Below are 24,495 nucleotides of genomic sequence, written 5' to 3'. Positions count from 1 at the left end.
AATCAATGTATTTCTCGACGCCCGACATCGTGGCAATTGAAATTTGGGAAAGAGCCAGGAACAAAAATAAAGAAACAGTAATTACTTTGAGGCCTGCTATTTTACCTTGGGACTATGCTCGGATTACCTGAAAATTTCTCAGAAACATCATGATATCTAGCAGATAAAACATGGTTGTTGGGTCAGCGCTCATGTTGCGCCCTGTGCCTCCGCTTGTTGCCAGCAAACCCGGCTCCGGATTCTATTGGCAGCGACGCCTGTTCAACTTGGCAGGCTCTACGAATATCACCGTGTCCGCTTGCAAGCCTAGTGCAAAGCGATTTATATCAGAGACGCCGCTCCGTCTTGAGTCTTCAGGTCAAGATGACCCTAGATTGAAAGAAGTCCTAGGCAGGACTATCGCAGACGATTTTGCCAAGTTGCGTTCTGACTATGGTGAGCAATTCCAACCAAAGGGGCAAACGAATGTATATGCATCCATTGGAATCATCTTATACGCGAAGAGAGGCTTACAGGAACTGTCCAGCATCGCCCAAATACCCTGTGGTGCTCGCCCATGGCCTGCTTGGTTTCTCGACTCTCGAGCTAGCAGGCCATTTGCTCCCACCCATTGAATACTGGCACGGCGTCAGGACCGCCCTGGAAGCGCGAGGCGTGACTGTCATCACACCCGCGGTGCCACCCTCGGCAAGCATCGCGGTGCGGGCCGCCAAGCTGGCGACGCAGATCGCCGACTCGGTGCCCAGCGGCACGCCCGTCAACATAATCGCGCACTCCATGGGAGGCCTGGACGCCAGGCTCCTCGTGTCGCCAGCGTTTGCGGACCAGCTCTCTTCCGTGACCGCAGAACGCCTCAACGTGGCGTCGCTGGTGACCATATCGACGCCCCACCGCGGCAGCACCTACGCCGAGCATGTTATAAACCTTCTAGGTCCTCAGCGGGTAGAGGGGGCCCGGCGCATGCTTCGAACCACAATGGGGTGGGATAACACGGAAGCGTTTGAGCAGCTGACACCCAGGTATATGAAGGAGGTGTTCAATCCCGCTACTCCGGACCACCCGGACACGCGTTATTTTTCCTATGGTGCCATGACGGACGGGCGGCCGCGGCTTTTTAGCCCCTTTCGCGCGTCGCACAAGATTATTCAGGCTGCCGAGGGCCCCAACGATGGTCTCGTGTCTGTCGAAAGCAGTAAATGGGGTACATACGAAGGAACTGTGGTCGGTGTTTCACACCTGGCCCTGATCAACTGGTGAGTAGTTTGACCCCAAAAAGTTGAGAGCATTCAAGGTTTGACGTGACTGAGCCGCGTAGGACGAATAGACTTGGTTGGACTGTTAGAAAGTGGTTGGGCCAAGAAGAGACGTGAGTACAATCTCGACCAAGATGTGGACTAAAGTCTTTTTAGAGGCCAACTCAACTAACCCGGACTCAGCTTCAACGCAATTGCGTTTTACCTTGATATTGCAGATATGTTGGCGAAAAGGGGATTGTAGGATAGATGAGCGGTGGATGGGGTGCCAACAGCCTGAAAGACAGCCAAGTCAATGCTGGCGTCAGGATATGTATCATTAATAAGATCAATTGTTGTTCACATTAATTTTCAACATTTTATTCCTTTGGCACAAAGAATCTTATCCTTATGTGGAGTTGGGTTTAGCAGTATTCTCGACAACAATCACCATGCTAGGTTCTAGGACAAGTTGTTCGTAGGATTAGAATAGATCGTCAATGGCCTTGTCGGCATCCTTCTTGATAAGGTCCACCATTCCCTAAAAATTGTCAATGAAAGGCTTGCTTTGATGGGCGTGGCTGAACAATTTCCGTCTCACCTTTGGCATAATCGGTTTCCCGTCTTCACCCTTGACATAGCGGAATGGCATCTCAGTGCTCTCGTGGTCGTTGAACTTGAGCTCGGGAAAGTCCAAATAGGGAATCTCCTCGAGAGCAGCTGAGTAGCAAAGCATTGTTAGCTGCAGAAGCTAGGACACAGTATATTCACGATAGAGCTTACTCTTTTGCTCGGCAACAATTCTAGTAACTCGAACGGCAGTGTCCGTTGTCATCTGCTTCGAGCCGAGCCGTCTACCCTCGAAGCCCTTTTTGCGAAGCTCCGATGTTCTGTCTGTAGTGGAGCGTTTAGGTTTCATTCCAGTGTATGCGTCTCAGCTTGGGGTCACGTACCCCTTGGCGGGTCATCGCCTAGACAACACGTTCAGTCAACAATGGCTTGCCTACGAATTACCAAAGTAATCGAATTTGACTCTATAAACATACCCAAAATACCCCCAAACAGGAATACGTCAAACTTGTCACCATCTTCCGGGCTGAGGTCCTTTGCGGCAGCGGGATCCAAAAGACACACTCGCGTCTTGTCCTGAGCATACAGTTCCTCCACTCCCCGGTTCTCAGCCTTGAAGGCAGGAATGGCTTGGAGTGATTCGGGCGCGACAAAGCTCTGCGGCAGTGAGGACAGGACAAAGGCGCTACCTGCACCCTGTGATTCCTCTGCAATGGCGATGTATTCGAGCTCGGACCATGGGCCCAGCTCCTCATCGAGGTGCTCGACAATGTATGTTTTTGTGGTTGCCGCCATTATTGACTGTCAAATCTATAATGAGTGTTGGTTGATGATTATCCAACGGCAAAATCTCAGCTGAGCTGATAGTTTGGGTGAAAAAAAGCTCGTGGGGTAAAAGGTTGTGGAGACCCAAATACCTTATTCCGGTACCAGCTATTATGCTACGCAGTATGGTATTGTACACTCTAGAAATATAGGTTATCGCATTCAGAATTCAGATCGAGGGGCAAACTTGAATTTCGTGCAAGGATCTGGGTGGGTCGCCCCATTCTTCCGGTACCCCTTTACGCCTCTGATGTGCTGACTAAAGCTAGAAACCCATGAGCTGAAACGTCAAAAACCACAGGATTTCTGTCTGGATTTTAAGGTATTTTACTTGTGTGTATTAGTTTGCTTAATCTGGCTTAAAACAAACTTGTGCAGGTACAAGGGCAAACATTCGGAACAAATTGCACAATTGGACAAGTCTGTGAGACCTATACATACAGTAGACGGCCATCTAATGCAAGGGAAACAGTTCGCGTCGAGCTTCTTACCGTAGACAGACGCCCACAGCGCTTTGTCTATCTGGCTGACATGGAGAACAATTGTGGGTCTCCCGCGCTCAGCTTCAGGGATGAGACCGCCAAGGCGTCACTCTTTGAAGTCCGGTGGATGCCGGATTAGTGTCTGAATAGACGACGGACGCGCACGGCCAAGGACACCTGTGCTGACATTTGGACAGGCAGGATGGTGTTTTCTCGACGCAACCCCAATAACCCGGGAAGCTTCATCATCAAGATTTAGCCTGTATTAATCCCCAGGCCTTCTGTGCTTGCTTTTCCGTTTCCCGCCACCTTCAATGTTTCTCTAATCTGTTGTCGTTTTTTTTCTTCCCCTGAATTGCTCCCGGCTCAAGCACGATCTCCCCTACCGTTCTGACGATCCGGAAAACGGTCCTCTCTCCTTCCCGGTCGAAGGGGATAGCGGCGACGCACCCATCTCTCGACAATCACTCATCCTCCCTTGGATGAAGCTCGCGATGCGTCGAGCTTCTACCTTTGCGCTTCTTGCGCTTTCATGGAGCGCCGCCGTCAGTGCGGCCTCCAGCGCCGGTGATTACTTTGTGCGATCACTCCCCGGCGCGCCTCCAGGGCCATTAGTAAAAATGCATGCCGGGTAAGCACAACTGACGTTCCACAAAAGGTCCTACAACGAAGAGTGATGAACAAAACTGCGCTCAGGAATCCTATTAGAATGCTTTGCTAACGCTGTCATCTTATTGAAATAGTCACATCGAGGTCTCCCCCGAAAAGAACGGCAACCTTTTTTTCTGGCACTTTCAAAACAAACACATCGCCAATAGGCAAAGGACGGTAATTTGGCTCAATGGAGGCCCAGGTTGCAGTTCCGAAGATGGCGCTCTGATGGAGGTCGGCCCCTACCGCCTCAAAGACGACCACACACTGGTACCTAACGAGGGATCGTGGCACGAGTTTGCGAACCTCATGTTCGTCGACAACCCCGTTGGTACTGGCTTCAGCTACGTCAACACTGATAGTTACGTGACCGAGTTGGATGAAATGGCCGACCAGTTCGTCATCTTTCTGGAGAAGTTCTTTGAGCTGTTTCCAGAATACTCACAAGACGACGTAAGTGCAGCATGAGCTTGGTTTCTTTGGCCTTCTGGCTTCATTGCTCCTGGTCGGTTTGTGCATTTTACTAATTTAGTACTGTTATTTTACAGATCTACATCGCTGGCGAATCTTTCGCCGGCCAGCACATCCCATACATCGCCAAACACATACTCGACCGCAACAAGAACTCCATGACCAAGATTAAATGGAACCTAAAAGGTCTCCTCATTGGCAATGGATGGATCGCACCAAACGAGCAGTACAGAGCGTATCTGGACTTTTCATACTCAAAAGGGCTCCTTGACAAGAACTCGGAAACGGCGAAAACACTCGAGGCGCAGCACAAAGACTGCGCAAAGGAGTGGGAAGACAATGGTCCCAAGGTTGATGTTGCGAAATGCGAGAGCGTTCTGCAAACCCTACTCAAACTCAGCTCCAAAGTCGAGGCTGATGGCAAGAGGCACTGTGTCAACATGTATGATGTCCGCCTGCGGGACACTTACCCGAGCTGTGGAATGAACTGGCCCCCGGATTTGGTCAACGTGACCCCTTACCTCAGGAGGAAGGACGTCGTCGAGGCTCTACATGTCAACCCGAATAAGGCCACCGGTTGGACGGAGTGCACAGGTGCTGTCGGACAGAGCTTCAAGGCGCAGAAATCAAAGCCTTCGATCGACTTGCTGCCAAAGATCCTGGAGGAGGTGCCCATTCTGCTCTTCTCCGGTGCTGAGGATCTGATTTGCAACCATATCGGAACCGAAGCGTTCATCGGAAAAATGACATGGAACGGCGGCAAGGGTTTCGAGGTCACCCCTGGGACGTGGGCACCGCGACGCGACTGGACTTTTGAGGGCAAGGATGCAGGCTTCTGGCAAGAGGCGCGAAACCTGACCTACGTACTGTTCAAGGACTCCTCTCACATGGTGCCCTTTGACTTCCCCCGGCGCTCGCGCGACATGCTGGACCGCTTCATGGGCGTCGACATCAGTAGCATTGGCGGAAACCCCACCGACAGTCGACTCGACGGCGAGAAGCTTCCCGAGACAACGGTCGGCGGAGCGGCCGGCAACTCAACGTCTAAGCAGGAGGAGGAGAAGAAGAAGCTGGACGAGGCCAAGTGGTATGCCTACCGGAAGTCGGGAGAGGTCGTCCTTGTCATTGTTGCTGTAGCAGCCGTGGCCTGGGGATGGTACGTCTGGCGTGACCGCCGCCGCAGACGGGGCTACCAGGGCATCTTTGGAGGTTCGCCAAGCGAGTCCACAACGCGTCTCCCTGGACTTGGCTCGCGGATCAGCTCGACTCCATCCGGCCTGGAGGGTTTCAGGTCCAAGCGTCAAAACGGTCGGGACGTGGAGGCGGGCGACTTTGACGAGAGCGAACTCGATGATCTGCACACGCAGACGCCGACCGACGCAAGGTACAGCGTCGGAGCCGACAGCGACGATGAGGAAGATGCCAGCGGCTCGCGCAAGGAAGGTGGGCCCAGTGGCGGTAGGGGCCGATGAGCAAGAGTTGTGAAAGAGGTGGAATGTTGTACATGTCCGGTTCCCAACCAAACCGGTTTTATCGAGCCGCTCAAGACCTTTACGGACCATATCTTTCCGAATACCTCAGCGTAGCGAGCCTTGTTTCCCTACTATGAAGCTGCGAAAGGTGGCATCAGGTGAACAGCACCACTACCAGCAGACGAGCTGCAATGTGATAACACACGCTGCACATTGTACAGTTTCTTTAACGGAGTATGGGCAGGTAACTAAGCAACATGAGCCTTCAACTCCAGGCGTTTAAGGGATTAGCGGATTTTTTTCTATATAAATATTGTACGATTCCCTTGTCATGGTTACAGCGAGTCTCTGTTTTTGTCCTTGTGCACGTCTATGCCCGTTTTGAACTGCCTTGCTATATCTGCGGTCTTTGTTATAATAGAAACAAATGATGATTTGCGAGGCAACATGAATGTACTTATGTCACCCTGGCCGTTGCAGTGACCAGACATTATAAAGCTGTGAGGAGCCGCACCTGCCAGCTATTCAAGGAGCTAGGAAATTTGACAATAGATGATGGTTTCATCGCTAATAGACAGCCGTGCCTACGCCCTCCATCGTCGGACTGTTATCAAATCAGAGTTGAAATTTTGCCCCTGTATTGCTAGACATATGCAATATTGCCAAGGGCTCACAACAAAAATCTATTCAGTACCACTCGTTTCTGGTGCCGCTTTTATCCTCAAGTCAGCCCACAACACAGGCCACTCCGTGGTCTGCAGAGAAGCGTCCTCGGCTCTATTCCCAACCGTATTACTCTTCTGAAGAAAAGTTCTGACTAATTTACAATTTACAATAGGCTGGACGAATAGATATATCGAATAGGGTTTGTTCTCCCCCCCCCCCCCCCCCCCCCCCCCCAATGAAATTCATGTAAACAAGCATGGGGAAAACAACGATTACGCCAACGAGATACCAGACCAGAAGGGTAGAGTCGTTCTCTGTGGCTTAGGCTCTTCAGAATCCAAAGCCAACAGAATTTTAAATATACCTACTTTTGATTCATTATCTTGTCGGCTTGAGCAAAGAAAATTTGTAAAAGATACACCGACTGACTCTGGTCAAATCTCCCAAGCACGGCTCAACGCTTCCGGTTGATGAATTCCTGCAGCTGTTGATGCCCAGTAATTGTATCCAGTTTGAAGGCTTACGAATCAATTTCCTTCTCCAGCTTCTTACCAGGCATGCCAACCTTTATCGGGAATGGTATATGAGAAGTCAGTCCTTTACGATTCGAACTGACACCTAGTGAGAAACTATATAGTCAGCCAATCAGAAAAGCAACAAGTTAGTACGCAATACAATAATCTTATGCTTTTATTCAGGGCTTGTTGATAAGGTTGTTGATAACAATCACACAAGTAAGCATATATCGCTTGGTTGGGTAGATGTTCAATGGCTTTATACGAAATGTAAACGAAACAAAAATAGCCCAAATGCCCTTTTTCCTTTAGCCATCCTTTTGGCAATCCAAAAGACTGCAGGTCTGGGCTTAAGCGTGAATCAAATCCTGTGTCCTGCATCCCGCAGTGCCAACCCCTTGTCCGTTACCTGAGGGAGGAGAGCCCGTTTGCATTTTCCCCTCGCAACCGACCGTCGTTGGAACCGAGAACCGGGGAATGCTTAGGCTGCTATTTTTCTTCTTTTTTTCTGGTCTGCTAGCTCATTTGTTCATATGGACTGGGAATGTATACAATAAACTTTTCCATCTTCCACGACAATCGAGGTCCCGGCCGCTCCCTGAACTGAGAATATGGATTTTTCCTCGTCTTTTTATCGACAGCATAGACTTCGCAGTCCATGACTCAAATAAGAATCATCCTGATCGACAATAATATGTTCTTGTCAAATACAACTCACTCCCTCCCGGGGGGTACCTCCTGCATGGGGTTTATATGATGTGTCAGTCGCAGCATTGAAGTGACCCAACCTATCCACTAGAAATGCCTGTTTTCAATTAGACAAGGCAACCAGGCTCACATATGCCCTGACCGCGTTATCAGTGCTCCTCCCACGCCTTCAAGTTGGGTTCATAGCATAAACTGTTACCTAATGCGCGCACCGAGGTTTTTCATCAAACTGAGTCTAATTTTACCACGATCTCCGACAGATCCGACGTACTCGGCCACGCCGTGTAAACATCTTTATGCATCAGGATCGGCAATGGGGAACTGCTTGCTTGAGTAATCATTTGTTTGCGTTTATATTTTGCACACCCACATGATTTGCTCTCCCCGCAGTGCTCTGTCAGTCTCCAGCCAAGTGTCTATAATGACTCTTTTACTTTTTCTGTTTTGTCCTCCCGAACAACATAGGACGCTGAAAACATGACTGATACATGATGCATCTCGCATAAACTTCAGTCACCTTCGCCCAGCGTACTAGGGCATCTCGTACCCTGACGAAGACCTCTGCTTCGAGCAGAAGGCCAAGTCTGTCGCCGATGCATGTGGATCTCGCAGGCTTCTGAGGAGCGACGAAGCCGGGAGCAAGGAGCATGGGGGCACGCAACTGCTGCAATGAGAGAATTCCTCATCGGGCAAGTCCACATCTCGGGACTGTCGGCCCTCTAATCAACACAGCCGCTGGCTATCCGATGTGCGCAGCTCTGATAGTGGCAGAGTGACGAGGTGGCCTTGAGAGCTAGGGGCGGCGTTCAGGGGAGAAGTGCACCCTGAAAGTCCCGAGCGGCTTCCCCGAGAGTAGGCGGAGGAGGAGCATCAACCCGAGATTTAGTGGCTGCAGCTGAGCCGCCGCAATCGCATGAAGGCTACAACTCGGCTGCTGATCTCAGTGTACTTGTTTTTGAGGGTATTATCTCTGTTTGTGATTTGTTCAGCTCATGCTTAAAAACCAGGACATTAGCTGCCAGCAAGAACTTGAGTTGGTTTTGGTCCATGAGTTTCAGGTGTAGAAATAACAACTTAAAATTAACAATGCGTTTTCGTATCATTTAACAACCCAGAACGCCTTTACTCCCCAAACCTGCCGCTCCTCTATATATGTCGCTGGAGCTGCAATGCCAACGAAACCCCCACAGAAAAGGTATCAAAGCCACACCACAAAAGAAGATTCCCATTTTCACAGCTGCGCTACGTTGTTGAGTATCGTCACCTCCTCGCCGGGTTTGAACGCCGGGAGGCCGATATAAGGGCAGTCTGCACAGCGGAAGGCGTCGCCGAGGGCGCAGCTGCCGCAAGAGCCCGTCTTGCCCTGCACCGTAAAGTCGAGCTCGTTGAGGTCCTCGGAAGCGAGCTTGAAGGGCGTCGCTGCCTTCTCTTGCAGCTGCTTGTCGGCCTTGTCACGCCTCGCCTTGTCTTGGGCCTCGAGGCGCTCGGCCAGGCCGCACGTGCAGTCTTTGCATGCGCGTCGCTTCTTTCCAGGCTTGGGGGCACACTCGGGGGCTGTGGTAGTTTAGAGAATATGTTAGTTTCCAACTGGGATGCCAGATATAGGAGGCTTGCGATAGAAAGACAGTACGTACGTTGCTGGATAGGGCGCATCAGATCCTCCTCCGTCATGAGTTCGTCCTCATCGATCATCTCGTCGTCCGACACGTCAAAGTCGTCATTCAGATCCACCATCACCACGCCGTTTGGTAGAGACTTTGCAGCAGCGGCCGGCGCCGGCGCAGTTGGTTGTGTAGCGGCAGCGGGGCTCTGCACAGGACCGCCGCCCTCTCCCTTGTTCTTCTTTTTCAAAAACTTCAGCGGCACGGCGGCCACCTCCTCGGCAGGCTTCTCGTAGGCCCCCTCTGCGCTCTCGACCAAACCGGCCAGGATGGCCTCCTTGGCGATGGCGGCGTCGAGCGGCGAGCCGTCGCGGGAGCGCAGCTTGGCGCCGGGCTTCATTGCGTCGGCGATCTTGGCAAAGACGTCGCGCCGCGAGAGCAGCGGGTCCGCGCCGGACGCGAGGACGAGCACGAGGTCGTAGGCGGCGGGCGCGAGGTTCGTCAGGCCCGCGGCGAGCCGGTCCAGCATGTAGAGCTCCGGCCTGCTTCCGAGCGGGGCCGCGTCCGTCAGCGCGGCGGCCATGGCGTCCTGCTGCGCCGCCATGGCGGGCGGTGCAAGGAGGAGTGTGCTGTGTGGTGCGCCGCCATTGCTAAAGTCGGGCGTCGTGTCGATTGTCACGGTCGCGGGCGACATTGTGTAGCTTTTTTTCTTTTTCTTTTTTCTTCTTTTTTTTTCTCCCTTCTACTTTCGCGGGGTACGCGGGTGGCGTAAAACCGGCGGAGGGGCACCTGTGCTTGAAACCCGATCAAACGCCGAAATTGCAAACCAGTGTCAAAAAAGTTCGTCGCGTTGTTGACTTGGTAGACTTCAAAAAATTCTTTCAGGTTTCAAGGAAACAATGCAGAGTTTTATGTTGTGCAGGTAGTTAACATGTAGTGAAGCTTCCTTTTTTTCCCCAGACTCTGATTTTGGTAGAGTTGCGTGTAGAACAATCGCGGTTCAGTCAATCTTATCAATCTCTTTACTGCAATTACAAATGCACTTGACAGCAGTTCGCCCTACAGAAACATTGTGGGGCCCTTCTTCCCACTTTGTCTGCGCTCTTCGCTCATTTGGTTGTCTTTTACCCTCAATAAGGGATAACTGATTGGTCAGCTAACAGAGACAATTTATTTCATCGGCTTCGACACTGGTACTGAAGCGCCTACAGACATCTATTTATGCCTGATTATTGCTCTTATTTGACCTGCCTCGAAGGGGCATCTCCGGTGTTAGTTCCGGTGTTAGTCAATCCTGGGGTGGATCTCAAACAAGCGATAACGGAGGCTCCGATATCGGGCAACTACACTCCGATCTTATGGGCTACTCCGCAAGTTGGCCACCAACCCAACCCAGTTGATGTCTATCCCGTTGTCGGTGTCCACAGCTAAGGTCACGAGAACAAAGGCTGGTCGATACGAACAGTGAGGCAACACTGCAAACTGCCCTTTACAGAATATCTACGTACTATGGTACAGTATCAGTATGTAGCAAAACGGGGGAGAGGAGGCCGAGGGGCGGAGCTTGACCCGTAACCCCAACTATTGATTCACTCTCCATCCCGCTTTATGACTCAAATCCAGATGCACAGCCAAATACGGTGGAGAGGAGCATACTGCGTAGGAAGCACAGGCGATCAAAAAGGAAGACATGTAAGAAAAGGAGGTTTTTGCCACAGGCAGGTGACTCTTGATCGACTCTGGATAGGCAAGCAAATATCTAATAATATCTAACGTTATGCTTTTGGAGATTTCAATCGGTATTCATACTGATCCTGAGTGCTTTACAGATCATCCATGTCTTTCTTCCCTTGCGATGTCTGGCATGTATAATCGGTGTTCTTTTATGGTCTAGACAGTCTTCATGATACTATAGTAAACGCGTAGAACCTTTGCCTATGGTTTTTTTTGTCTTTTGCTATTAGCTGCGCTGCTTATTACTTACTATATCTGTCAATGCTGTCTACATTTCGCACGTACCTTGAATAGCAGACCGGCAGGCACATTTTGGCCCCACACAGTCCAGCTGACCCGGAGAACAACAGAACGGCCCCGACATCCACCGGGAATTCTAGCCTGTGCCCGGTGGGCCCGCTGCAATGCGGCTCAGCAAAATCGCGTATTGAACCATTGAGTTCCTCGCGAACGACCAGTGTATTCACCACATTCCGTGTTGACCCATTTGACCTACTCCCCCAAGTCCCCATTGACTTTGAGGCCTCATGACATCTGTGAGTCAGGGGTAAATACGTAAGAATCCACCCTGATGGCGTGAACGGGAAAATGCCAGGTCCACATCTCGAGAGATACCGTACATACAGACTAAAAAGAGATTAGCAACTAAATTATACCATGTACAGTACTCGGTAGAAAACGCATTTCGTCCCAACGGAGAAACTGCCTCAGCCGCCTACCAGCTGTTACGTGGTAGAGCGCGGCTTGCGCGGTTAGGGCATCCGGACAACCCGCAGACGTCCATGGGCCTTCCATTTCTTTGGCTGTGGAAATGAAACACAAGGAACTTCGCAATTGAAAAGCCCACCGGTTTATCCGATGGTGATGACTGCATGCACACACTCAAAAAAAAGAACAGATGGGAAAACCGAACCTCGTGACGATAATTAAACCTCGAGCCATATTCGCGGTGCACAAACTTTAGGCTTGTCTGGCTTGCTGGGTAGGTACCTACCTACCTTACCTAATTACCAAAGGGTCCTGGCAATGAGTATGGAGTACCCCGCATTCTACGAGTCCAGCCATCGTCCCGACTGTACCTGAGACAGGGGGTACTGTGTGGGGTAGAGCGACAGGCCAGAGGGAAGTGATGTAATGCAGCGTCTTGTCCTTCCTTGACTTAGCCATTGCTGTATTAGGCAAAGAGCTTCACTGCTAGAAACCGGAAAGCAAAACGCAAGGCTTGGAGTGAGGGATTTGGAGAGGGAGAAGGTGCAAAATTGCAGTGAAAGTTCTACAACATTCTAGAAAACACAAGCAAATGCAGTGCACTGTAAGTAGTAATTGTACAGTGGTAAGGGCCCGAATTGAGCAAAGGGTGGAACGACGTTTTGCAGCTCCAGCTCGGACATCTCAGCAAACTGGAGGACCCTGACCACCTAAGCTGGGGCTGTGCGACCCGGCATTCCTGCTTGGCAGCAGCAATGCATTGGCTGGGTCACGCAGCGGGAGTATGGGGCATAACGTGGGCAGACCCATCGAGATTCTGGCCGAGGTACTCGAGGTATACAGTAGGTACGCTGCAAGTAGGGGCCTACAGTTTAGCTACCACGAAGCTGATCCAGCTTTGTTGGTGGATTGACCGAATTTCGCAATGCAATTGAGTCGACCAGGGTCAAAAAAGGGTTTTTTTTATGAAAATGCCAGCTTGTCATCTTTGCAGGTCTCGTCCGTTTCTCGATGTTTCCAAGGATCTCGGTAGGTAGAAAGCAGCCCATGGCCCCACTTGTGCTAAATTGAAATCAGTCCACTGCCTGTTTGAGGTCACGCGACTATTCGGGAAAGCTCCATTGACCATTCAACGGGCCAGCAAGGGTAGGTTGTCGAATGGAGAAAGGAAAGTTCGTGAACTAGGGGAGCGTTCATTTCTACTACGTACAGTACCCTATTCCCAGTAGTAATCAACACGTACGCCTGGCAACAGCACGCAAGCAGTGTCAAAGTAACTGGAACCAGGGCAGCTATCCCTGGTACAGTGGGAATAAACAAACTCGTTGTCTCCAAGGTTTACAATGGTATGGAGCTGCGTGGTCAGGGTAATGCAATGAGCAGGTAGCTCAACTCGCCTGATGGATGGACTGTCTCGTCGAATCTGCAGATCCCCATTGGGTGGCACCCCTCACCAAACAGCAAACAAACGCCCAGGCATGGATAGGCGGCAGATGGAATGAGCAAAGAGGCCCAGTATGCGCTTATTTTAAAAGGCAGTAGCTTCCCCAATCCTCCTCCATCGTCAAGTGGCATGCTCTTTCCTTCATCACCTCACCACATCACCTCTGTTGTAAAGGATCTTGCATTATCAACCAAACCTCACGACACATTCAACCATTCACGGCGTTTTCAATCTCTGGGCAGCACAAGGTCTAACACTACAAATTCAACTCTGACTTCCATCCTTCTTGTCCTTTGTTTCAAGCTTGTACTACATCCATCTACCAAGACTCGTACTTGATCAAGAACTACGTCTTACGACCCTTCAACCATCCATCACCAACCATCGTCTCTAGTTCCAAACAGTAAGTAGATGGACTTTTCCATTTCCCATCAATTGGTCCCCAAAGCCATCTGGTTGGGTCACGTTCTCCTTCTATTCCTTCCCTTCCTTCCCAGATGCATAGCCTACGCCGAATCTCGCAGGCCGAACGGACCGCTCCCCAGCTTTGGATGGCTGACCCCGCATTTGGCCGTCATACTAACGTCAAACCTTAACAACAGCAAAGGGACTTCTCCATCCCAAGATCCGTCGACGTCCAAAGAAGCATCCTGCGAACCAAGCATAGTTGGTTTTCATAATCCTGTTATCTGTTCAATTGAACTAGAAACCCACTCAACCCTCCCGAATTCATCAATCCCCATCAGTAAGTCAGCTAATGTCTCTGCCATTCTTGAGTGATGGTTATTTCAAGACATGGCTTAAACACTAACCGCATCGGTCCATGTACATAGTGACTCGCTCCCACAAGGCAAACAACCGCAACCACGCCGCTCTCGCCAACGGTACTGCTCTCCCCGAGGAACATATTCCCAAGTATTTTGCCAAGCACGGCTTCCTTGACAACGAGCCTAAGAAGGTCAAGAAGAACGGGGGTGGCCGCTCCAACTGGTATGTATAAATAACAGAACCACAAAACCCTTGATGACCATAATCAAAGTCTAACTTGAATAAACTTTATCAGGGGTAACGCTGGCGAAGAAGTCCTCGACGAGAACTTTACATTTGCTCATGCCCGCCGCCGGTCCAACAGCAGCAGCTACACCAGTGGTCAGTATGACTTCAAGACCAAGTTCGACGTGAACGAGCCGGAGCCTGTGTTCGAGGAGAGCATGGGTGCCGAGTTTGATGAAGAAGAGACCCTGGCCAAGACGGACACCTCGTCCAGCAACGGCAGTGTCAATGGCGAGGACAAGATGGCCAAGAGCCTCTAAGTCTTTTGGCTAATGCTACAATGCCAACGACGGAAAAGAGATTCCGCCCGTTTAAAGGGAATTTTCTTTGATATAGTGTGTGCAAACAACCTGTGACGGTATGGCTTCCATTCCCTGGCGGACGGAACGGTCGTTGCTTTGTAAAACCCTTATGTATTTTGTTGTCAAATTCGGTCGGTACCTGGAATTGGGGGGCGTACAGGTGAATTTCAGATCTGATATCTGGGATTTCTCATTAACTTGTTCATGACATTATGATCGAATCTTACTGGCAGGGTGTGGGGAAACGGATTCTGTTAGAGAATCCGATGATGGCACTGAGCCTCCTCGGCGAATTACCTCCAAAGATGTGTTCTGGTTTACACGACTACGTAACAAACGACCAATCAAATGTAAAGTACTTGAACTGATGACGGTCCTGAACCAGTAACGACGTGAAGCGCTTGCAATTATGATGCAGATAAGATTTCAACAACAGCCTATTCAGCAAACTAGCAACTGATAATGCCGCGACGATAATGACGTTGGAAACACAGTCCGGTATCCAAGCCGGTAGTTTTTGCTTACATTTTATTACACTAGTGTACAAGTATAACCCAATTATCCGCCTATATATGGTTTGGTAATGCTGCAACGCCCGCCATGCATAGTGGCGTCCTTAGTTGGTTGGCGCTGCAGCCAACGGCAGCGGACCCCGAGCCCCGAGATATCTGACCAGTTCTGACGCCGGCCTCGAGGGCTGACCTTCCATCTTCATCGACTCGACGCCAAGCCTGCATGGCGTATACTCGACCACAGGCCCAGACGCGTCGTTTTGCTGCACGGCCACGAGGACGCAGACAGCCCTCCCGTTGCTTTTGTCGGGGGTTTCAGGAATCCAGTATGTCTTGTAGCGCCGTGGTGTGTTGTCTGCATCGGCTGCTTCCATCTCCCATTCAATCTCGAGTAAGCTGAGGGGTGGCAGCTGGGAAGCAGGCGATTGCTTCTCGTCGTTTGCATATGAAGCCGACGGAGCCGAAGGAGCAGGCGGCTCGCCCGAAGCTACCCTCTTGACAGCCTCGCAGATACGAGCCTCGTCTGCCGCGGAGAAATGGCCTTGGGGTAACGGCGAGATTTTTTCAAGGATTACGCGCTGGGGCTCGGTTGGCACATTGCGTTTCTTTTTCTGCTGCTGCTGCTGCTGCGGTAGACCGTTGGATGCAGCCGACGGCGCCACCAGCGACGCGGTCCTGCCCCACAGCGGACCCAGGGCCCTGTAGCGGCGTCCGACGTCTTCACAGCTCCAGCTCCCGGTCAGCAGCTCATCCCACCGCAGCTCGGCGTCCTGCTTGGTCAGCTTGCGGGCGTGGAAGCTCGGCTGGGGGGCGTGCGCGTTGTCGGACAGGGGCGACAATGGCGGGAGATGCAACCCCGCGCGTAGGCCGGCGATAAGCATGGCCGCGGATGGAGCAGCCAACTGGGCCGTCAGGTCGGCCGTGGTGGCGTCGGGCGTGATGGGGATGCCTGGGCGTGGGGTCTGGGAGAGGATCAGGCCCCTGTCGAAGGCCTTGTCGTCGAGTGTCTGCAGCGTCACGCCGGTGTGTTGGCGGTCGAGCATGATGGCCCATTGGATGGGGGCCGAGCCGCGGAGGCTGTCATTCATTGAAGTGTGTGTTAGTCAAGCTGATATAATCGATGTAGAGCAAAGGAATGTTAATGAAGCCAATGTGCTTTAGCTGATGGTCTTACTCGGGAAGAAATGATGGATGGAGATTCAGCCCGCCGTATTTCACGGCTTTGAGAATCCTCGAAGGGATAAAAAGGCCGAAAGACACGGCGATTATCAAGTTGATCGCCTCGCCGTCCACAAGGGGAAGCTATTGTTAAGGGGTGTCACGTGAGCAAATGTGATCTGATAGTGATTCGCAACTTGTTGTTTTCAGGTGCCATTTCTGGCAAAACTCACCTCCCACCCGCGAAAACTGTCCAACGGGTGCACGGGTAGCTGCAGGTCCGTAGCCAGCGTTTCTATCGGGGCTGTGTTCGAAACATTTCAGTACGACGGTGAGGAATGTCGAGCAAACTTTTTTTTTCGCCCTTCTCTGTGCACGCCTTTTGGACAACAACTCACCATGCCTGATAACCTTTAATCCTCTCCCAGTCCGCTTCGGCGGCCGGGTGACGACGTCAATTGACTTGACCAGCTGGGGCTCACTGCGGCGGACTTTGTCCAGGGCGCGGAGCGACTCGCAGCTGAAGGCGTCGGAGCCGCAAAAGAGGATTCGCAACGGGTCCGAGACTCTGGCCGAGTAGAACCGTTGGAAGCGTCCGAGATGTCCATGTCGACGTGCTGCCGCCGCCGCTGCCCAGCCCAGGGCGCCCCCGCCCGGTCGTATCAGGGGCATTTTCCGACAGATGGCTTGAGGCAGGGCAAATGATGCATTTCTTTGCCCTGGCCTTTATTTTGGTTACTCTTTTCAGAGACAGGGCGTGGTTTAATAGAGTGGACAGCTTCTCAATTTCAGCCTGTTTTTCATGGGTTGCTGGAACAGGGATGGGTTTAAGCGGGCCCAAATTTTGCAGGTCATGCTGGGTGCAGGGTAAGTACCTATCCACGGGGCTTACCTGCGCCTCCTATCTCAGGTCGGCCTTTACTAACAAAAAAAGTACACTGGCCTTACTTTTTGATGATATTCTATTATCACAAAATTCTACTTATTAATTTTGTGGCAGTACGTATATGATGTTATTCAACAGCGTTAAACTGTTAATTCATTAGGATATAACAATTGACCCAACCCACGATGGCGTGGCTCGGCTTATATACAGCGTTCTAATTATGTAAATTGGTCCCTTAACTCCCGGCTTCCCACAATGCACTTCCCGATAATTCCAAAACATATAGAAGCCGCCTCTTTCTAGGCACTCTCCTGTGAAAGAATAACATCGGCTGCCTTCTCTCCAATCATGTAGGTCGACACAGCCGTGAACGTACCGGGGATCTTGGGGTAGACGGAAGCATCGGCGACCCTCAAGCCCGTCACGCCCCTGACCCTGAAGCTCGAGTCCAGCACCGCCATGGAGTCGCCGTCGACTCCGATGGCACACGTGCTCGAGGCGTGGTGGCCCCAGGCCGTGTCGCGGATGTAGTCGGCGATCTGCTCGTCGGTCTGCACGGCATCCCCCGGCAACTCCTCGCGGAGGGGCTGTCCGAGCAGCTGCAGCTTCAGGGCGGTGCGGAAGAGCTTGATGCCCTCGGTCATGGCGCGCAGGTCCTTGTCAGACCCGGCGTCCTTGAAGTAGTCGTACACAATGTCGGGCACGTCGAGGGGGTCGGCCGACCGCAGCGTGACGGAGCCGGCTGCGTTGCGCGGGTGCCCCTTGAGGACGGCCCAGCTAAAGACGTTGTGGCGCGCCGTTGCGTTGACCGAGTAGCCCGGGAAGTAGCCGCGGAAGTTGGCGGGTCCACCAAACGAAAACACGTCCCAGTCGCTGCCCTTTGCCTCTTTGCTCTTGTAGTATATGGCGGTCGCAAAACCGGACGACGAGTAGATGCCCCTGTTGCCCAGTATCGGGTTCTGCCAGCGCGTCAGGCAGGGGTCTTCACCGGTCTCGGGCGAGAATGTGCAGCCCTTGAGGGAAGAGAAGTCTGAAGGGGTAGTCCCCTGCACCGAGACCTCGTAGTGGTCCTGGAGGTTGGCGCCGACGCCCGGAAGGTCCTTGACCACGGGGATGTCAAAGCGCTGGAGCTCGGCGGCGGGGCCGATGCCGCTCAGCTTGAGGATCTGGGGCGAGTTGTAGGCGCCGGCTGCGAGGATGACCTCTCTCGAAGCCGTTGCGGTGCCGCGCACGCCTTGACCGGCATTTTTGGACCTCCTGCTGGCGCGGTAGAGATACTTGCCGTCGCGGAACTCGACACCGGTGGTCCTTGGGGGCGTGGTGCTGTTGTCGAAGAGGACCTTGGTGACGAGCGCGTCTGTGCGGACGTCGAGTGGGTACATCTTGCTCCCGTCCGGGTTTTTGGCATCGCGAACCGCGACGATGAAGTCGCGGGAGCTGATGCGGGCACCATCGCGCGTCGATAGAGGGACCTGGAAGTTGCCGGGTCTGCTGTCGCGGAGGGCCGAGTCCTCGTTTGCGTCTCCCGCGAAGAGCGTCGCGAGGTTGAAGACCAGGTTCGTGGACCAGTTTGTGAGCGCAGCTGCGGCGCCCACGAAGAAGCCCAGGAGCTGCGGGTCGCCCAGGGCGATGGTCAGAGGAGCGGTCTGGGTGGACAACCACCCGGAGTACCCGTGGCCCGCCTTGCCCGGGAGGAGGTGGTGGTTATCCTCCATCTTGGCAAAGTACTTGCGCATGTTCGTGGCGGACCAGGACTTGTCGCCGGTGAGGGTGGCGAGGTCGTCAAAGTCGGAACGGAATGGATAAATGGTGACCATGGCGTTGTGCGCAGTGCATCCGCCAAGGGTGCCGGTTCGTGGATAGAGCACACCCTTCATCTTGGAACCAGGGGGAGGGTTCAGGCCGGTGTACTCGCCTCCATCGGGGGTCTCGTACGTCGTCTTGAAGTTGCGGGCCTGCTGGGCTTCGTCGGCATAGTTGCGCACGAAAAAGTCCCAGCTCATGGAGTCGTCTTCGCTCGAGCGGGAGTGATACGCCGGGACGGTGTAGTTGAGGTTTGCGCCCTGGTCGTCACCCGCTTCGAGCAGCAGCGTCTTCTTGCCGGCCATGGCGAGGCGAGCGGCAAGCGGACCACCACCGGCCCCGGACCCTACCACAATGTACTCATAACCAGTCAAGTCCACGGCAGCAGCCAGTGTGAACGAGAGGCACAGCTGGCCGAATAACTGTGGAAGCTTCATTGTGGCTGTTTGGTAGGGGCAAGGTTGTCTTTGCAGGCAGTGTGTCCAGCCGATCGGATGCAAAACAAACAATGATCGTAGAGAAGTGAGGGCGACAGCGCGACCCAGTAAATATACTGGAAATCATGTAACATTCGACTGACGATTGTTAGCTGAATGTGCCCGCACCCTGGTTTCCCCAGCATCCCCACAAATGCTTGCGGACACACATTCGATTGTTATTTCGATGCAACCTTCTGGACCTAGAAAAATAACAAGGGACCTAGAGAAAATAACAAGGGCAGAAGGAGAAAAAAAAAAAAAGACGAAAGCCAAGCCAATGATCCCGAACCTGACATATGACCGGCCCCGGTCAGGGGAATAATGGCTAGCGAGAGCGATCATACGTCGTATTTTTTGCCGCGCAGACACAAACACAAGCGCGCAACGCCAGCAATGAATGACGGTCCTTTTGGCCCCCCGAGACTAGACTGCACTACGACGCACGATCACGAACGAACGGCGATCGTCCCGACTGCTTGTTCGTGTCTCGTTGCCCGCCTTGCGGGTGAAGCGCACATATTTCCAGGTCGGGAAGGTGAGCCTGCGCTAATGCTAATGCCCTGATGCATGCTCATGAGTGGAATTGGATTGTGATGCGCTGGATGCACCTTGCTCGCTTGGCACGTATTTTTGTCCGGGTCGGGAAGGTGACATAGCATACGCTAATCTGCTGAACCATGCAAAAGACTTGAAGTTGGCTGTAATGCGGGGGAGAAACTAGGGCTGTAAAGGTTGACGTCGCAATGCTAATTTAACAACTAGGGGTTGCTGAGTCTGGACCCTAAAAGGGAGCAGTCAGGGCTCAACGAAGATCGTTTAACCCACCAGCAAGCTCAATGGATGGTCCGGTAGGGCACTGAAATGTCTTGTTCTCCACCCTTGTCAGAAAAGGCCCAAGTGTAAGGCCTTTGCCGGCATTATTTCCGAGATGGTGTGTTCTTTTTTTGGCGCTTGAATAGTCTGCGTGTGTGCAATATGACTGTCAAAAAGGTTCTTGTCGCCTTTAGCGCCTGGTGAGACCACTGTTTATTTGCAAAAGCCCTGCGAGAGCCAAAGTGCAGTACACCTTTTGTAATCAACACCATCCATCGCCAATACCAAGTTTCATATCTTCATTATGTTGTGAAAAAAAGTACAAGTCTTCATCCTTTAGTACAGCAAAGTCAAAAGACCATAGGCTGTAGAATTCCTAGGTCCAGAGCAGTTGGGGTTTGGTCGACAATTATGGGACCGAAAAGCTAGTAACTCAGTCGGAACCAGAACCTTCGTCACTGGTCGCCTCGATGTTGGCCTTCTTCTCCTGCTTCTTTGTCGACTTTTTGGCGTTGCCTTCAGGCTTTGCGACCACTGGGGCACCTCCGCCATCGGAGTCATCAGTGATGTCGTGACCCCTGCTGCGCAACTCGGCGTTGATGGCAGGTATGGCTTTCAAAAAAGCAGTATACTGGTCCACTGTGAGTCCAATTCCCTGAGGGTAAGGTAGGTTAAAAGTTAGCAGGTTGAAGCAAAGAATCCTGCGCCTTGTCAGCCAGGCCGAGGGGCATTTGCGTACCTTCTTGCCCGGCTTCATTTCACCGCCAGCCTCGTAGTACTCGCGGATGTTGATGAAATCCATCTTTTTGAACTGCGAGATGCCAACCCGGCGCTTATCGGAAATCTGAAAAGAGGCTCACAAGCTTATCAGTTTTGCGACGTCACAAACTTCGCGTAACAGGCGTTGGGGGGCGGCAGCCAAGGCTGCCCTGGCTGGTGAAACGCACCTCCCAGAAAGGATTGCCCTCTGCATCGACCTGAGAGCCACCGGGGTTGCTGGCTTTTGACTTGGCTTTCTTTACAGGTGCGGGTTTTGTCTCGGCCTCGCTGCCGCCGGACTGCGCCTCTTCGTCGCGAGCGCGTTTCTTACTTGTCATTTTTGGGGCCATTTTTGGGTTTGATGTATGTAGATTGTAGGTTGAGGTTGTTGATTTGACGTCGCAGAACCAGGTAGTTATTGAGAAATTATTGAGAGATTTCCCCGCTAGAGATTCGCCTGGTTTGGGTTGGTTATGTTCAAAACCAGACGCGCTCCAACAGAGGCAGCGGCATGCAATTGGGATGAGAAGGCGGGATAAACATTCGCGTTGTCACGTGGTCTCGTGGGAATGACGGGTTGGGACACAAACCAACCCTCTGTTTTTGAAAGTCTTGTCAAAAAATTTGCAAATAATATTATAGGAAACACACTACCAGTACTTCATTAAAGCTTTGGACCTGTGCAGAAAATATTCTGTCAATTTCTACCTGGGTTGGAATGGTCAGGAAGTTGCACCTACCGTGGCTTGGGTGGATATCAACACTACCACCCACACCCTTCGTCCGCCAATTACTACTGTACTCCACTCTCTTCTTTTAACACCCGAATGCCCAAACAATCAGCCCTTCGGCCAATTTACGGTATAGAGAACTCTAACTGGTTTGTATGTTGATGTGCTGGCTAGCCTATGCACTTCAATTAATTTTACATCAGCAAACGATCGGCTATTATCACAATGACCACCACCACCTAAGCAATGCCCTTTTTTTGTGCGAGATAGTGAGTCTTCACTCCGTCCTGCCTGGCCCCGGCATCAAACAACGTGTGCACAATCTCTGCCTGCTCCCGACTGGCACGCATACCTGGAGTATTGTACACTTGAACCACGACAGCCTCCAGTGGTGTTTCCCCATTTGTGTTGATGGGGTCGACATCCGCCCCGAGATGCAGCAGAAGCAAAACGACGGCGACATTTGCCTGCTCCACGGCGAGATGGAGAGGGCTGTCCCCACTCCCGCGCACAGGCTTGTTCAGGTCGGTACTTTGCACTCTGGCAATTACTTCTATGGTCCGTGACGTATCGCCACCGCGTCGTATGAGCTTCGCAAGCGCATGATCTCCGCGCGAGTCGACCACGTTGGAGTCTGCCCCGTGCCGTAGCAGAAGCCCGACAAGCTCTTCCAGATCTGCTCCCGCGAGGTTTGGGTTGTCTGCCGCAAGAAGTAGCGCGGTTCTACGACCTGGGCCAGGCTCTACCAGGTGGACAAACTCGCTCCCTGCCGTTTCTAGGAAAACTCGTACACAGTCGTTGTGTTTCTTGCTGGCGCCGCACACCGCTTTGAACCAAGCCTCTTGACAAGCAGAGTCGAGTTGACGCTCCAGTGCCTCTTCCAAGTGGATTTGAAGATTACTTGCTTCGCCATTGATACAACTGCGGTTGAGATTATGAGCGACGACCTCGTCTGATTCTCTTGGGAGTGGATTGTAGTCAGGCGGCGCTGGAGAGGTTTCTCTTGAAGCTTGATGTGAATAAGACTCCGGGCTGAAGAGAGAAGGTATCGGTGATATCTCGCAGCCTTTCTCTTCAGGGTGGCTGTGCTGCAGATAGGCCGACTCCTGGTCCTCGTGATCATATGCAGATGCGAGCAGTGGGCGGCTCTCAGCCGTAGTCTGAAAATCTGTCGTCATTGGTGGCCATTCTCCCGAATCCCTCACGAAGCCAAGCATCGTAGATGATGTGGCCCTTGTCCAGGGTAGTTCCTCCTCACTGATTTGTCTGACGGGAACAGGCCTGGCGTGTTTATGACCAGGGCTCTTGACCTCGCCCATTCGAATGGTGCGCGTTCTTTTGGTACTCGAACTGGTGTCCACGTGGTAGCCTTTGTAAGGCTGCTTAGGACCAAAGTATGGGATGAATTCGAGAAGCCCTCTCAGAGTCTCATTGCCTACCTTGACCAGGGCAAAGTTGTTGTTTTTTCGTGGCCTATTGCTTGCGCCAGCTCGGCGACAGTCTGTGCAGCAGAATTCTTGCGAATGCCGGGACACCTGAATCTTTTCCAGCAGACTTTGACAATCCGGCCGCATGTATGGTTCCTCTCGCAGAAGAGCGGATGTCCACTCCGCCGCCGCTTGATATCGAGGCCTACCCTGGTCTTCCATAAATTCGATGAGTCTTCCTACACAGCTTACGAGACTGCCTTGTTTGCTCATGCCACACGCTGCTTCTTGGCTATTTTTGTCGACCAAACGGCGGACTTCACTGGGCCGCATTCCATGGAGCCGCATCAGGATCTTCAGATAGATTATACCGAGCGCCCACAAATCTCTGGTAGACCCATCCACATCACCTGCTGCCCTAGTCTCAGGGGCGGCGTACGCACTATCTTCGGGGTTTTGTACCAGCGCGCCAAAGCCGCCGATGAAGAGCTTCCCGTGATGCACAGAGATGTTGTCGCTGGAGAGTTGCTTGATGTGGAGAGAGTGGCTGTGTATATGACCAAGGGCGGCGGCAAGACATCCAAACGACTGGCGAAGCAGGATGCGGGCGTCATGGTCGAGATGTCCCTCGAGAAATATGTCGAGGGTCGTGTCGGAAACGGGCTCCATGAGGTATGCGATACCCTCCATATCCGTGTAGCTCCCAGCCAGTCTGGCTATGTGCTTGTGGCGCAACAATCTCAGATGTTCGATCTCGCTGATGAAGCTTCTGCGGTCTTGTTGCACCCATTCTTGGTCGGAGTCTATTTTTGTCGTCGCCGGTAGGGACTTGCGTGCGTACCATCTCCGGCCCTTGGGGGTGTAGACCTGGTCAGATACACTGAGCACCTGGGGAGTTAGTAAGTTTGGCAGGCGACTAACATATGGATGTAGGATGCGTCTGGAAAACGAACCACTGCCCGACCTGCCCCAGCGAATCCGACTTTGTAAACGAAGTACGACCAACACCCAAGACTATCTGATGGCTCGAATCGCCCTTGATGATCTTGTTGACGTTTAGTCTTTTGGACTGGGTGACTTCAGCTCCCTGCAACAGCTGTGCCGAGGAACGGCTCGCCTTCCTCTTTCGAGAACGGATAATCGCGATCGAGGACATTGAGCCTTGTTGTTATTTTTCTGGGAGCGATATGTGCTAGTTCTTTGGCGAGGTTATTCACACAAAACAGCATCTTTAACAAAGACATGACGGCATCAAAATTCCACCGGCATACGCGGGCTGCCATCACAAAGACCAGGCTGAATATATGTCTTTCGGTCTGTCTATTCTTAGTACGATTTTCCGCGCTTCCCATATTATTCTCTTTGATGTTATGTTTGCGCTCCGGCGCGGGAGGGCAATCTAATTACCATTATGCCACGTAAATGATGACTCTGTCGCTCCCCCAATACAATTGATTACTTTTGAGGCTGTGTGTCAGGTCACCAATGCCAGC

At 52.2% G+C, this 24,495-nt stretch overlaps 10 protein-coding genes across 10 annotated transcripts; 4 read left to right on the top strand and 6 right to left on the bottom strand.

The window, feature by feature from the left end:
• The first annotated feature begins 2 nt into the window (after positions 1–2).
• MGG_00773 (triacylglycerol lipase) lies at positions 3–1,630 on the top strand. Its single transcript, XM_003718172.1, has 4 exons — positions 3–435; positions 527–1,253; positions 1,316–1,366; positions 1,437–1,630. The coding sequence occupies exons 1-4, from the start codon at positions 171–173 to the stop codon at positions 1,495–1,497; spliced, it is 1,104 nt and encodes a 367-aa protein (XP_003718220.1). The 5' UTR covers positions 3–170; the 3' UTR covers positions 1,498–1,630.
• Positions 1,481–2,740, bottom strand: MGG_00774 (uncharacterized protein). Its single transcript, XM_003718171.1, has 5 exons — positions 2,279–2,740; positions 2,186–2,203; positions 2,016–2,126; positions 1,834–1,952; positions 1,481–1,773 (listed from the first exon to the last, which is right to left on the bottom strand). Exons 1-5 carry the CDS (start codon positions 2,595–2,597, stop codon positions 1,717–1,719), a joined length of 624 nt encoding a protein of 207 aa, XP_003718219.1. The 5' UTR covers positions 2,598–2,740; the 3' UTR covers positions 1,481–1,716.
• A 510-nt stretch (positions 2,741–3,250) lies between these two features.
• MGG_00775 (carboxypeptidase KEX1) lies at positions 3,251–6,410 on the top strand. The gene is made up of 3 exons (XM_003718170.1): positions 3,251–3,740; positions 3,853–4,213; positions 4,309–6,410. The coding sequence occupies exons 1-3, from the start codon at positions 3,592–3,594 to the stop codon at positions 5,701–5,703; spliced, it is 1,905 nt and encodes a 634-aa protein (XP_003718218.1). The 5' UTR covers positions 3,251–3,591; the 3' UTR covers positions 5,704–6,410.
• Positions 6,411–8,526: 2,116 nt separating this feature from the next.
• MGG_00776 (Fe-S cluster assembly protein DRE2) lies at positions 8,527–10,409 on the bottom strand. The gene is made up of 2 exons (XM_003718169.1): positions 9,227–10,409; positions 8,527–9,146 (listed from the first exon to the last, which is right to left on the bottom strand). The coding sequence occupies exons 1-2, from the start codon at positions 9,885–9,887 to the stop codon at positions 8,824–8,826; spliced, it is 984 nt and encodes a 327-aa protein (XP_003718217.1). The 5' UTR covers positions 9,888–10,409; the 3' UTR covers positions 8,527–8,823.
• Positions 10,410–12,390: 1,981 nt separating this feature from the next.
• On the top strand, positions 12,391–14,392 carry MGG_00777 (uncharacterized protein; the record flags this gene model as incomplete). Its single annotated transcript, XM_003718168.1, has 7 exons — positions 12,391–12,477; positions 12,630–12,664; positions 12,848–13,018; positions 13,424–13,482; positions 13,786–13,824; positions 13,913–14,069; positions 14,143–14,392. The coding sequence occupies 7 exons, from the start codon at positions 12,391–12,393 to the stop codon at positions 14,390–14,392; spliced, it is 798 nt and encodes a 265-aa protein (XP_003718216.1).
• Positions 14,393–14,823: 431 nt separating this feature from the next.
• Positions 14,824–16,903, bottom strand: MGG_00778 (methionyl-tRNA transformylase). Its single transcript, XM_003718167.1, has 4 exons — positions 16,503–16,903; positions 16,338–16,408; positions 16,121–16,248; positions 14,824–16,023 (listed from the first exon to the last, which is right to left on the bottom strand). Exons 1-4 carry the CDS (start codon positions 16,774–16,776, stop codon positions 15,051–15,053), a joined length of 1,446 nt encoding a protein of 481 aa, XP_003718215.1. The 5' UTR covers positions 16,777–16,903; the 3' UTR covers positions 14,824–15,050.
• Positions 16,904–17,099: 196 nt separating this feature from the next.
• Positions 17,100–19,459, bottom strand: MGG_00779 (choline dehydrogenase). Its single transcript, XM_003718166.1, has one exon. It carries the CDS (start codon positions 19,228–19,230, stop codon positions 17,290–17,292), a length of 1,941 nt encoding a protein of 646 aa, XP_003718214.1. The 5' UTR covers positions 19,231–19,459; the 3' UTR covers positions 17,100–17,289.
• Positions 19,460–19,708: 249 nt separating this feature from the next.
• On the top strand, positions 19,709–20,267 carry MGG_17369 (uncharacterized protein; the record flags this gene model as incomplete). The annotated part of the gene is made up of 2 exons (XM_003718165.1): positions 19,709–19,807; positions 20,035–20,267. Coding segments are annotated over 2 exons (189 nt in total), but the record flags the coding sequence as incomplete, so codon positions are not given.
• On the bottom strand, positions 20,104–21,539 carry MGG_00780 (uncharacterized protein). The gene is made up of 3 exons (XM_003718164.1): positions 21,033–21,539; positions 20,825–20,929; positions 20,104–20,740 (listed from the first exon to the last, which is right to left on the bottom strand). Exons 1-3 carry the CDS (start codon positions 21,192–21,194, stop codon positions 20,519–20,521), a joined length of 489 nt encoding a protein of 162 aa, XP_003718212.1. The 5' UTR covers positions 21,195–21,539; the 3' UTR covers positions 20,104–20,518.
• Positions 21,540–21,814: 275 nt separating this feature from the next.
• On the bottom strand, positions 21,815–24,158 carry MGG_00781 (serine/threonine protein kinase; the record flags this gene model as incomplete). The annotated part of the gene is made up of 2 exons (XM_003718163.1): positions 21,815–23,882; positions 23,956–24,158. 2 exons carry the CDS (start codon positions 24,156–24,158, stop codon positions 21,815–21,817), a joined length of 2,271 nt encoding a protein of 756 aa, XP_003718211.1.
• Positions 24,159–24,495: the final 337 nt, after the last annotated feature.

This window comes from Pyricularia oryzae, chromosome 5 (genome assembly GCF_000002495.2).
Source record: "Pyricularia oryzae 70-15 chromosome 5, whole genome shotgun sequence".
Lineage (NCBI taxonomy): Eukaryota > Fungi > Ascomycota > Sordariomycetes > Magnaporthales > Pyriculariaceae > Pyricularia > Pyricularia oryzae.
This window is presented reverse-complemented; position numbering and strand designations above follow the sequence as displayed.

Excerpts from the sequence above, each read along its gene's own strand:
- MGG_00778 (XM_003718167.1), bottom strand. The coding sequence starts at position 16,776 with ATGCCCCTGATACGACCGGGCGGGGGCGCCCTGGGCTGGGCAGCGGCG. Across the intron at positions 16,409-16,502 it reads ATTAAAGGTTATCAGGCATG|CCCCGATAGAAACGCTGGCT; the intron begins GTGAGTTGTTGT and ends TTTCGAACACAG. Across the intron at positions 16,024-16,120 it reads CATCCATCATTTCTTCCCGA|CCTCCGCGGCTCGGCCCCCA; the intron begins GTAAGACCATCA and ends AATGAATGACAG.
- MGG_00779 (XM_003718166.1), bottom strand. The coding sequence starts at position 19,230 with ATGAAGCTTCCACAGTTATTCGGCCAGCTGTGCCTCTCGTTCACACTG.
- MGG_00773 (XM_003718172.1), top strand. The coding sequence starts at position 171 with ATGGTTGTTGGGTCAGCGCTCATGTTGCGCCCTGTGCCTCCGCTTGTT. Across the intron at positions 436-526 it reads CAAGTTGCGTTCTGACTATG|CATCGCCCAAATACCCTGTG; the intron begins GTGAGCAATTCC and ends GGAACTGTCCAG. Across the intron at positions 1,367-1,436 it reads TGGTTGGGCCAAGAAGAGAC|CTTCAACGCAATTGCGTTTT; the intron begins GTGAGTACAATC and ends ACCCGGACTCAG.
- MGG_00780 (XM_003718164.1), bottom strand. The coding sequence starts at position 21,194 with ATGGCCCCAAAAATGACAAGTAAGAAACGCGCTCGCGACGAAGAGGCG. Across the intron at positions 20,930-21,032 it reads AGGGCAATCCTTTCTGGGAG|ATTTCCGATAAGCGCCGGGT; the intron begins GTGCGTTTCACC and ends GCCTCTTTTCAG. Across the intron at positions 20,741-20,824 it reads AAATGAAGCCGGGCAAGAAG|GGAATTGGACTCACAGTGGA; the intron begins GTACGCAAATGC and ends CCTTACCCTCAG.
- MGG_00774 (XM_003718171.1), bottom strand. The coding sequence starts at position 2,597 with ATGGCGGCAACCACAAAAACATACATTGTCGAGCACCTCGATGAGGAG. Across the intron at positions 1,953-2,015 it reads AATTGTTGCCGAGCAAAAGA|CTGCTCTCGAGGAGATTCCC; the intron begins GTAAGCTCTATC and ends TTTGCTACTCAG. Across the intron at positions 1,774-1,833 it reads GGAAACCGATTATGCCAAAG|GGAATGGTGGACCTTATCAA; the intron begins GTGAGACGGAAA and ends GACAATTTTTAG.
- MGG_00776 (XM_003718169.1), bottom strand. The coding sequence starts at position 9,887 with ATGTCGCCCGCGACCGTGACAATCGACACGACGCCCGACTTTAGCAAT. Across the intron at positions 9,147-9,226 it reads GATGCGCCCTATCCAGCAAC|CCCCCGAGTGTGCCCCCAAG; the intron begins GTACGTACTGTC and ends AAACTACCACAG.
- MGG_00775 (XM_003718170.1), top strand. The coding sequence starts at position 3,592 with ATGAAGCTCGCGATGCGTCGAGCTTCTACCTTTGCGCTTCTTGCGCTT. Across the intron at positions 3,741-3,852 it reads TTAGTAAAAATGCATGCCGG|TCACATCGAGGTCTCCCCCG; the intron begins GTAAGCACAACT and ends TTATTGAAATAG. Across the intron at positions 4,214-4,308 it reads CAGAATACTCACAAGACGAC|ATCTACATCGCTGGCGAATC; the intron begins GTAAGTGCAGCA and ends GTTATTTTACAG.